The sequence below is a fragment of the Bemisia tabaci genome, chromosome 10 (assembly GCF_918797505.1).
Source record: "Bemisia tabaci chromosome 10, PGI_BMITA_v3".
Taxonomy (NCBI): Eukaryota; Metazoa; Arthropoda; class Insecta; order Hemiptera; family Aleyrodidae; genus Bemisia; species Bemisia tabaci.
Genome location: NC_092802.1, coordinates 33,395,413 through 33,407,865, shown reverse-complemented (window position 1 = coordinate 33,407,865; position 12,453 = coordinate 33,395,413). Strand labels below are relative to the sequence as shown.

General features: G+C 38.5%; 1 protein-coding gene across 3 annotated transcripts in view; it reads right to left on the bottom strand.

The window, feature by feature from the left end:
- The window catches only part of trio (trio Rho guanine nucleotide exchange factor), a 441,213-nt gene that overhangs the window by 328,279 nt on the left and 100,481 nt on the right, over window positions 1–12,453 (bottom strand). For all 3 annotated transcript variants that reach the window (XM_019052145.2, XM_072304973.1, XM_019052154.2), the window contains exons 4-7: window positions 5,464–5,656; window positions 3,450–3,563; window positions 2,359–2,558; window positions 794–1,022 (exon numbers count right to left, since the gene is read on the bottom strand). In XM_019052145.2, the coding sequence (XP_018907690.2) occupies window positions 794–1,022; window positions 2,359–2,558; window positions 3,450–3,563; window positions 5,464–5,656 (736 nt within the window). The remainder of the gene's footprint in view (window positions 1–793; window positions 1,023–2,358; window positions 2,559–3,449; window positions 3,564–5,463; window positions 5,657–12,453) is intronic.

Here is a 12,453-nt window from a genome sequence, read left to right as displayed (position 1 = left end):
GGAAGTATGCATCTCTGTTTGCGAAATTGTCGCCTTTCTGTCATACTATTTGTTCTTTGGAAAACTGGACTGACTAATTTCTTGAAAACCTCCTTGATTTTTCTTCTCTATTACAAGAATATTTTATATAATTTCAAGCTATACATTTGGCTTGTAATTCTCGAAAAATGAAATGGTAGCAGGCGTTTGAAACACCACAATTGGAATACCTGGTTTTGCAGTTTGGCTATGATATGTGACCTCTTAAATAAATGCATGATAATAAATTTACTTTCCAAGTTTGACTTTTGGAATCATTTACACCTAAAGCTGTTGTGGCGGCTAGCCACCACTCCGTCAACCAGCAAAGCTCATTGGTTGTAGCTCAACACAGTCGCAGCTACATAAAGCCGCAAGCTCATCTCTCAGCACTCAGCTCACTCCGCGCCCGTCAGTCACACGGGAGTAACGTCGCACAGCACCCAGCGGACATCTTGCAGCCGGCCGGTTTGCCCTTTTCCGAACGGCCCTTCTTAGGACCACCACTCGATGAGCACCTCACATGGCTTAGTCCATACAGTCATAAGTTTCATATAATTGATAGAAAAAAACCACTTTAAGTGGTAGGGAAGCATGCATTTATCTAGTGAAAAAGATACGAACAGCTGAATCATTCTGTATTTAAAGCGTTCTAATAAGGGCTCAGCAGTTACAAACAGTGTTTGTGGTTATTTCCTCATATTTTTGGCTGCAAATCTTTGATGGAAAGTATTACTTATACGTAGCAAAATATGGAAAGTGAAAAAATTCTTACCTGCTCGCAATCTTGTTCAAACAACCTAAGTCTATAACATTGCTCTAATTTTAATTTCTTATGCTGCCATAACTGGAGCAATTGATTCTGTGAGTTCCTAACTGATTCTAAGTTTTGAAGAATTTGAGGCACTGATGCTTGGAGATCTGGGTTTGTCACCCCTGAGCTTGCTTCACTATCTCTACCTGAGTAACCTGAGTCATAACCACTATTATTGTCAGCTGACAACCTGAAAAAATAAATTGAAAAAAAAAAACTGAGTGACTGCAGAAAAAGTAACATTTTTTTAGCAACTACATGGAAACATTATAGCATTGCTGGCAGAGAAATGTTCAAAATAGACTGATTGCACATTTATCAGGATTGTATTTTGATGGTGGAATTTAAACATCTGTAAATAAAATTTAATACATATCGACAGTGTAAGTCGGCAATCACATAACTCGGTTTGCGACGTTGCAGACTTCCTGTCATACTTTATTTTTTAAACGGAAAACTACTCAACGGCAATTCTTTAAAACTGCCGTCATTTTTCTTTTCTGTGCGAAGAAAATTCTGCATAAACTTCAAGGAATGATGTCAATTTGTTCTCCTTTAAAAAAATAACATAGAGGCAGAGATTTTCAGACACCACAAATGAGATATGTGATTGCCGACTTACACCGTCAATATGATGAATTCATGATTGCAATTCCAGATAGCGATTGAGGGGCTCTCTTTGTGTCTGTTTAGTGTGTATCTTGTTTAATGCTTTATTGGTTAAGAGATTCTGAGGTCAACAGGTCACTTCAAAGGATTATTTTCATCAATGAAACATTATACGACGCAGCAGAAATTAGGTAGTGTGGTTAATGGATTGGATCTATTACATTTGACTATCCACGGAAAAAGGAATTCAGTCCATAGACATGGGAGGCAAATTTTCAGTACAGCAATTATTATTAATTTGGTCGAAAAATCGGATTTTGAAATTTAGACTCTTACCACTCACTGGTATACTTCAGAATCAGCTGCAAGCATTTACTTCATGTTTGTGGCGAAAGAGAGCATAAAGCTCCATTAAATTCTGAAAATTTTAGGCTAGAATTTTGACTACCTTATTCTTGCAACTTCAGTGCATGTGTATATGCACTAAAAACCTCAAACCAGCAGAGGTGGGGTTCAGCTTGATACTTCTGAACATTTTTTGTTGTAAATTTCTGCAGTTGTATGCTCTAGTATCAGTGACTCAATTTTGAGTATTCGAGAACTAAAAGTAAGGTACCTTTCCTGTGGATGGCAATTGTCAAGTATCTTTATCAGGAAGATCTCTCCATTAATTATCAAGAACCACAATAGATACTGTTGGCTTATCAATCAGTACACGATTAATAAATTATAGATCATGAAATAATACTGAAAGTTCTGAAACGATAATATTTTTGACTCAAGGATTCAATCCTGATTATTACTATCAATGAAATTCTTTGATTTTAACAAAAATCTGAATTAAAAACTCCGAAGATTCAGTTTTAAAAAGTCCTGAAATAGAAATATTAACACTGAACATGCAATGATAACAATACCTTTGTAAAAGGCGCTGCCCTAATAAATTTATATCTTTGAGCGGGGCTTTTAAGATTTTCTTTTTCATATCCTCGTGCAATTCTAACGCATGCTTGGTTAGGACAGCATCTTCGCCAAAATCATTGCGGCTTAAATCTTCCTGGAGATCATCCATCTGATCCAGTAAGTCTGCTGCTTGCCATAAGAAATCTTCTAAATTCTGTAGAGAAAAATAAAAATAAAATCAAACCAAACCAGTAAAAAGAATTTACTTCACTAAAAGAGGTACTTGTTTGAAAATTAGTTGAAATTTCAATTATTGGCTGAATTTGTAGTAGAATCTGAGATTTAGAGTCGCTATAGTGGAGATACCCATTTTTCAACTCTAGCAATCGACACACAATACATCATGGACTGTGACATTTCTGTAGGTAAATTGCGTGCTCAGGAGATTCCAAAAACTTCAAGTTAAAATTATTGATTAAGGCTCCTTTTCAGTGACGAATTTTACAAAACTAAATTCCTCCAGAATTACAAGTCAACTGACTTCAAATTCTTCATTAAAATTACAGAAATGAAGCTTATCCTGGTTGAAAAATTGAATACCTAATCGAAATAATGCTCTTAGTCATTCATGCTGATCTTATAAAAACTGGAATATTTACTTGAATGGGCAGCGGCAAAAACAGCCCATCCGTAAAAACCTCGTTTTAGGAAACATGCACTTGGAGTTTAAAATTGTCAATAACACATTCCATTTTTGAGAAAATGAATGAGTTTTTTTTGTTCTCATAGTTAGAACCCTTGTCGAAGAAGAGTTGCAAAAAAATGTATGAATTGTTTGTTTTTGTACGATACAAGGTTTTCAAGTATGGACTGTTTTGCAGCTGCATTCTCAATTTTTATTCAAAATTTCTGCAATTTTTAATCTAGTTGCTGCCAAAGTTCAATTTAAAAACTGAAATTTTTTTGTTTAAATTTAGATCTTGTCCGGTCCTCAGTAAGTTTGTAGTCTTACCATGATTTATTAAAAAATGACCTTCCAAAATGATTACGTCGTTAAGTTGGCCGAGAGGTTTCAAAAAAAAAAAGTTCTTAAACAAATACAAACCAGTCTTAAGTCGATCCACTGAGCATGATCATAGTGTAGAGTGCCGTCTAGATCTGATGTCAATTGGGACGTTTCAACGATTTTTGGTAATCCTTCTACGCTAATCATATTGGTCTGAAACAGCAGAACAGAGTAGAGAGTTATCATAACGAAACTGAGTTCAAAAATAAGAGGATAGAAGGACTTGATCTCATTGATTTTTAATATTCTACGTTTGATTGAGAAATAGACTGGGAACAAATTTCCTCATGCGGAGAGTGAAGAATCGCCACAAGACGCTAAGAGGTTTTTGAGGAATTCTAGAAACTTTAAAACATTTTTGAGAAGAATTCTCCTCCATAAAAAAGAAAAATGTCGTGAAATTAATGCGTTAAAAATCGTGGCAACTTCCATTTAATATGCTGAGTAAAAAACTTATGAGAGGGGAAGCTATTCATTATTGAAGATCAGTGGCGTGGCGTGCTTTGCGATATATCGATTGATCTGCCGTTTAAACCTATGGAGAAGGATCGATAAACAGAGTGTTCACAACGAACACCTTAATAATCAAAATTTTACCATAGCTTCAAATGGGGAAATATCGATAATCGATTATTCACACCTCGCCTCCTGTTGAAGATAAATTTTATCAGCAAAAGCTTTCCTGCAGTACACAGTGGTCTTGAAGGGGAAAAAATGCGACAAAATGTATCCAAAAACGGTTTGCAGAGAGCGAGTCTATGGTACGTGTGGACTTAAAATCGCGAAAAATCAAAATCTTGGCTAATCCTAATTTCGAGAGTAACGCAATTTAAAATTTTCATAGTGAATGAAAGTTTCCTGCTGATTTTGATCCGATTTTTTATTTATTTGTCCATTGAATCAGCGTTGATCGGTTCACGTTTTTGTTTCTTGTTCGATTCAAGTCGATCGAATACATACATACTCTCTCGTATGCAGACTACGGATCATAATATTTTTTTTTTTAACCAAACAATTCGCCTTCTGCTACGACTGCAACTATTATTGTTACCAATATGTTGTGCGTGCTGATTTCAGCCATTATATACTTGACTCTCTGAAGGCGTTTCATGTGCAAAAGCAATTCGCCTTCAGCTGCGTCTGCGGCAATTGTTGTTGCGAATATGTTGTGCGTGCTGATTTTTGCTCACTACATACTCGACTCTCTGAAGGCGTTTTATGTGCACAAGTAGCGCAATCTATCGGAAAACGAACGAAGTAGGGATTGAGCGATTCATTCAATCTCACTTCTGTTTTTCTCCAACAGGATGCTCTACTTTCGCACATTAAACGCCTTCAGAGAGTCAAGTATGTAATGAGCTGAGATCAGCACGCACAACATATTCGTAACAACAATTGCTGCAAACGCAGCTGAAGGCGAATTGAAAACAACCGTATATAATACACGTTGAAAAACATTTTAGCTCTTCAATTAATATTGTTACCAATAGAGAGTTGTATTTCATGGTCTTCTGTATCTATCGCTTTGTCTATCAATATTCAGAAATCAACTCGCAGGGGCAACCCTTGCTACCGAAGAAGGACACGGAGTTTATGTTTTCCACCCTGTACAATTTTTCTTCAAAATTCTTCCTTTTTCGTCATTTCACGGACAAACAAGAAAGGTTTCCTGTTAATGACCTTCCAGGGTGTCTACTAAAACAGGCTGGCCAAAAATCAGTACTTTACAGTACTTTTTCGGTAGATTCTCAAGAAATTCAGTACCTCCTCAACGGAAAAATTCAGTACTTTTTCAGTACCTCCAATTGACGAAATCCGAAAAATCTCAAAAATTTGAGTTTCTCGCTCAAATTGCGACAAAAATGAAAAAAATTCCGGACCTTCTTGCGGATTTTCCGCACTTTTCAGTACTTCCGGACCGCAGTTAAAAAATCAGTACTATTTCCGGACTTTCGAAATTCCGGACTTGTAGACACCCTGCCTTCCCTTAAACCAAATAATCATTTTTAGAAAAAATGGATCGTCCTGACGATTTGGTAAGAGGTATACTTACTTCAAATTTGTATTTATGACTGGCTAGAGAGGTTCGTTGTTTCTGCCAAAAATTATCCGGTTTGATAATGTAGGCAGAGTGGACTAGACCCGGGAAATGCTGCTGGAGTACTTTTAAAATTGGTTTCACGGTGGACCAGGTGGATCCGCGCATATCCACGATGGCGGTGAATCCCAGTTCTTTGGCATCTTGCCTGGAGAACAAACAAGAAAAAAGACATTTTTAGAGAATCGATTTGCGCTTCCGAGAAACAGGCACACAAATGCGTAAGAATAGGATTGACAGTCATTAAAAATACACACACATTCGAGCGGTAAAACGTCTGCGAGAAAGGAAGAGAAACCCTCCAGATGATGATTCTGCCATATTAAGAAAGAACACTAATTGTATAAAGGCGAATTCTTCTCATTTAGAGTAGGGCTACTGTCGGCCTCATTCCAACATGTCATGAATATCAAAGAGAGATGTTAACCCCCCCCCCCCCCAAATAAATAAAATAAAGATGAGAAAAAGAACACTGTGTGAGCTTTTAGACTTTGCCAAGTTCCCTTTGATAAAACACGAATTTTCAGGTCAACTATTTGATACGTTTCTTCCAATTCTTCAGAGAATTTTACTACACTCAAATTTTCTAATTGCCGAACGTAGATATTTTGTTGTTCCGTGCAGGATGCCTAACACTACACCCCCCCCCCCCCAATCCCCTGACATTCCTTTCCATAACCAATGAGCAAAAAACTCCTTGATCATGGGCAGATCAGAAATAAATTCCAAGAGGTTTTCCAGGGATTTAGGAATAAAAAATTCAACAAATTCCAGATTAGCAGTCGTTTCTTAGTAGAAGGAAAACTATGAGGAGAAAAAATAATTAAGAGTTTTCCGATTTTCCACGATTATTCCTGATTTTTGCAAACTTGAGAGGAAACACTTGATGGTACTCCAAAAAATCCTACGTTCAAGAAATTTTCCGCGAACTCCATGCCGTTTTCCAGGTTTTCCCTGAGCCGGAAAAATTCTTTGACAATACCTGGTATTCAGTTTTCAAGGCTTCTCATCACCTGACGGGCAAAATACCGAGAAGTTTTTAATTTCTAGATGAATTTCCCGATCCGGAACCGGAAAACTCGTTAAAAGGAAAATAAATAAATGAAAAAAATGTCTCAGAGGAACGCGATTCATTCATTGAAAAGTAGGGCATGACGTCGCTCTTCTAACGTAAAAACGTAAATCTATTTCCAGATGAGCCCTGGGAAGCAAAGAGTTATACGGCGAGTAGGGCTCACGCGTAAATCGAGATACGCCCTTAGGTCGACGAGACTGAGACAGTGGCACTGGTGGAAAGCCACCGGAAAGTGCTCGAGTTACGTCACTAAAAGAGGTTGATCGCAGATTAAAAAAGATACCAGCCCCACGCCGACACCCCGCTGCTTTCAAAAAATAAACTCTCCGGGCTTTAACACACACTTTTCTCCTCGTTTATCTTATTTTTATTGCTCAGCGAATTGGATTACTTTCAGCAGAAGCTTCACTCCGATCCCTCTTCGTCGGGGTTGCCACTCCCGGGAAAAATCCTCGGAAAACCCCCGTGCGAACGCCGCTTATTCTTGACTTTTCCGTAAAATGGAGCTCTTGCATGTACCAGGAATTCGCGATTTGAGTAATTTTTCTTGCGTACAATTTCACACAGGAAACATACACACGGTACCACTGGTCTCCATGGAAACAAACCAGGGTGTCTACTAAAACAGGCAAGCCAAAAATCAGTACTTTTACAATACTTTTTCAGTACATTCCCGAGGAATTCAGTACCTTTTCAATAGAAAAATTCAGTACTTTTCCAGTACCTCCGATCCAAAAATTTTGAATTTCTCGCTCAAAGTACGTCCAAAGTGACAAACAATTCCGGACCTTCTTGCGGAATTTCCGCACTTTTTCAGTACTTCCGGACCGCCCTTAAAAAATCAGTACTTTTTCTGGACTTTCCGGAAATTCCGGACTTGTAGACACCCTGCAAACTCTGAAGCTCACAGAAAGCTCTCCCACGTTATCCTGAGAGTCCACCATCTATTTTGTCCAGTCAAAATCTCCACGCAAAGATAGGGAGCATATACATTAACGGGGTTGTCACTTTGTTTGGGGATCCAATACTAAAAACACGTCAACCCTGCTAATGTATTTGCTCCCTATCTTTGCATGGAGAGTTTGACCAGATACAAAGGTAGACTTTCAGGACAGCGTGGGCTATGGTATCCCCTCCATTTTGGCCTCAACTTTGCAGAGCTTTTTATGAGCTTCGGAGTTCGTTTAAAAGAAAACCAGTGACACCATCGTGTTTCTCGCGAAATTTCACGCAAGAAAAAGTACTTGAATCACAAATTTCCGACACATGCTAGGGCTCCATTGAATAAACCGTTAGATCATACATATTCGACGTGCGGGGCGACAACGCAAAATATCAATAATTGGAAAATTTAAAACATGAAATTACAAACGTCGGTTGTGCTATCGTAGTAAAAGAGTCATGAGAAATTAAAAATTCAAAAAGTATGAATAGGACATAATAAAGGTGATTAAAGTCATGAGTCCGGCCGCATAACGAATAATTCCTTAGCTCTCCTGGCCGTATAGGCTACCATGCGCTGGGGCTATAGTCCATAGTTCTCGATGTTTGAATGGTTCTCCGATAGCGAGAAAAAAAAGAGGAAAAATGTAATTCAGGAATGGATTTTAAAACACGATCAACGTAAAAAAATTAGAAGTAAGCTAATTAAGACACATTTTGCTCGACAGTCCGTGCATCGGAATCGCATTAAAATCCAAATGAGAAAAAAAGAGGGGGAAACTGAACTAAACATGCCGCGCTGTTTCCACACGGCGAGAGTGTTTTCGATGCGATATTACAGAAACCACTCAAGTGCTTTTTGACTTAATATGACCACTACGCAAGGCCGGAAACGGTATGAAAGAACTTAATGAGATCCAACGGACGAGGAGTCGCAGCCAAACGTAATTATGTTGAAAAGAACTACGTACAAATGAATTGAATCAAAAGGTACTATGTGCACAAGATTTGTGTGCTTTATAGTCTCTTTTTGATTTCAGTCGTTCGTACATAAGTCTTTTCAGCGTAAACGTGTCTAATTCTACAAAATCCTAAGCGTCATTAAGTGTTGCTATGATTTTGCAACTACTTTCCTCGGTCCACAGGCGTCTAGTGCGCTGGAGAAAAAAACACATTGGATCGAGAGTCCAGACTCTTGAAAACATTGACAAGAAAAAATACTCTTGATTCCATCAGATTTTTGCTTAAATCAAAAGGAAATCCGCTCAAATTAAGAGGCTTGGTTCTTGATTTAAGCAAAAATCCGATTAAATCAAGAGTATTTTTTTCAAGAGTCTGGACTCTAGATCCAATGTGTTTTTTTTTCCAGTGTGGCGTACGGGAATCAAAATTCTTGTCCTAAAATTACGAGAAGACCACGGTCATTTGGGTATGGTTAAAAAAATTATGCAAGAAATACATTTTTTTTAAAACAATTTCGACGAGTACGCCTTTCTTCCACGAAATCGCTCAGCACTGACATAATTAGCAGTATCATGACAATAGGATCATCAGCATCTGAGCAATTATCCTCTATCTTGTCGCAATTTCGTCTTCGTAAAATCGCGATCGGTAAAATGAAAATTTTACCTCAATTCATTACGAATTTTTTTCGATACTATTGCGATGAATCGCCGTCGATAAAATCGTAAATTGATTGCAAATTTGAGTGATGAAATCGCAATTTTTTCCCCTATAAATTGCAATAAATCGACGTTAATAAGCTCTCGATATTCATTCTCCGATCTAATCACAACTCATCGTAATCACTGCTACTTGGGGTGTATATTAAGGTCCAGTTACACGATCAAATCAAGCCATCAAATTGGGCCTCTCATTGGTCGCATCTTCACCTCAGGTCTTTTTCCACCAATCAGAGCTTCAATTTGATGGCTCAATTTGATCGTGTAACTGGACCATTAAGATGCGTACGCCCTCAAAGAACAGTATTCCATCAAAAACTCAATTACTGAAAATTTGGCGGTTACGCACTTCGTCAAAAAACCCGTTCAATTTGACCTGTTTGATGCCCGTTTTGACCTCTTCAAACAAAAGCACTAAACCGTTTTCCCCGTGTTCTCCGAGTCATTGTACCAATTACAAGCATGAAAGTTAGTGTCTCTTGTGCGAACTTCCCGGCTATTTTTGACAACTCCGCCATTCGTTTAATATTCGGCACGTCCCGCGTTTGAGCGCTCCTCCGTTGACGAATCGTGCTCATTTCGTCGCTCCTCTGGCGTAAGGGCGTATTTCGATTTTCGCATGAGCCCCAGAAAGCATGGCTTCATACGTAAAACAGGGTTCACGTGGATATTGACGTACGCTCTTACGTCAAGGGGGCGACGATTCCTTTAATTTCCCGGTGACACGACGAGATCGAGAGCAATAAGTCCGACATCCACGCTCCGTGCTATGGAAAAACGCCGTATGAACCTTCAGCCGTTGCCAAATTTCCAATGATAAAACATAAATTTCCTAAGAAATTTATACATATTTTTCTTCTAATTTTTCAGATAATTTTGTTCGCACTTTCGACTAAAGTTCCAGAAAATCTCAAGAGAAAATATTCATAACAAACCTTACAAATAAACATTTTATCGAATGATTGGCAACTCTCGATTGTTCATACGGCGTTCTCCCTTAGCGCGACAGCACGGGGCACCGAGGCATTTATTCATTTATTCGGGGGTTCGTTCCTTTTGAACCTTCAGGCGTTGTCAAATTTCCTTTGACAAAACACGAATTCCCTAGGAAATTTATACATATTTTTCTCCTAATTTTTCGGATAATTTTGCTCGCAATTTCAACTGAAGTTCCTGAAAATCTCGAGGAGAAATATTCATACCAAACCTTACAAATAAACATTTTATCGAATGAAATTTGGCAACGCTCGAATGTTCATACGGCGTTTTCCCTCAGCGCGACGGCACGACATTTATTCATTTATTCGGGGATTCGTTCCTTCAGCAGCCGGGGGATTAGGGTCAAGTTAAGTCGCGCAGAAGCTTCCTACTTTTCATCTCCTTATTTTCCGAGTTTCTGCCCCGTTTGAGAGTGCGTGCCTCCCAGACTTAAAAGTACCGAGAGACAGAATAAAATAAAAAAACAAGCTTTTCAGAGACTTAAAAACATGAAGGAGTGATTTTGACACGACGTCGCACAGTGAAGTGAGTCAAAAGGAAAAGTCGGATACCATGTGGGAACTTAAAACGCTTTTATCTTCGTCAGTATAAAGTTTGCGGGTACCGTACAGGGTTGCCATAATTTCTTCACCTCCAATTTTCCTGATTTTCCCTGTCCTTTGAACAAAATTTCCACCTGTTAATTTTTTTTTTTTTTTGCAAAAAATACGCTGGCTTTCGCTAAATTTGACGATCATTTCCTTAATTAAAGATTTAATTATGGGGAAAGGCATTCAATAGCTGGTTGAAAGATGGCAGGCCTTAATAAGGCTATGAAGGGTAAACAGTTAAATGGAACTTCAGAGATTTGTATTAATTTCTAAATTATAAATATGTTTTCAAAAAATTTTATTTCTGCATATAAGAGTACTTCATGAGCTACGTTCACAGTATTATTCATAATTTTTTCTGATACGGAAAATTGTAGAAAAATAGATTTAAAATTGAGGTAATCTGCCGCCTTGTGGCGTCTTGAGGTGGCATTTTCCATTTAAACATATGTATTTTAGCAGATTAGGACATTTGATCATATCTCCTCTAATATTTGATTATTTTAGAAACTAAGGATATTCTCACTTTCAGTTCACTGAGCAGTTTTTTCATTAACCAAAAATTCACACAATTTCAGACACCTGCAAATTCACCCTTCCCTAACTTTTCTCGGTCGCCGTAAATTCCCTGACTTTCCCTGATTTTCTCGGTTTTCTAGACCGCCGGAAACCTTAAAATAGTTCAAGTGATTTTCCAGTGAGATTTCCATTTTCCGCACCAAAACACCCCAAAAATTAAAAATCCGTCGAAATAAACATCAAAATTTCAATATTTTGAAAGAAAAAAAATTCATGTCTGACCTCTCGAAAACTCGCTCCATTGTGCGACAGGAAGTTGGCATAAGAGGCTGTCGGAAGCTAAGCTTTGTTCAGCTCATTTTTCCGACTGGTTAGAATGTGTTCTCTCGAAAAGTGAGGAAGGGAAAAATGTTGCAGGAGAGGGAATAAAAATATTTCGACGTATGAGATACGAGGTGGAAATAAAGTCGCACAAATGAAGCATGGAGGATCAAAGGACCTCCAGAAGAAAAGGACACACACTCCTTGTTTGTCTCTTTGGATCCTAACACTCACTGAAAAAAACTCGGGCCTTGGCGGCCGTACTTACGGGCTATATAGACATGCATACCGTCCGCGTTCCGGGCTCAGAGACGGAAACTTCCGGGCGCAGCACCCTGATCAGTTGAAGCTATGGCTCCAGCACCCGGAAGTTTCGGTCTCGGAGCCCGGAACGGACGGTATGTCTATAGCCTGTAACTTTTTTTCAGTGCTTTAATGGTGAAACTTTGGAAAGTATTCGAAAAGGTACAGTTAATGTAGAAGGAGGTGAATGGAGCTGTTGCATGTGTGAAGAATTTGCGATTTGACCATTGATTTTTATGTAAAAGTTCGCGAGAAACACGATGGTGCCTTTGGTTTTCTCTGAGATCAACTCCCAAGCTCAAAAAAAGCTCTCAAGTTGAGGCCGAAATGGAGGGGATATCCCACGCTATCCTGAGAGTCAACCTCTACATCAAGACAAACTCTCCATGCAAAGATAGGGAGCAAATACATTAGCAGGGTTGCCGTGTTTTCAGTTGTGGAGTCCCCAAATAAATTGACAGCCCTGTCAATGTATTTGCTCCCTATCTTTGCATAGAGTGTTTGTCTTGATGTA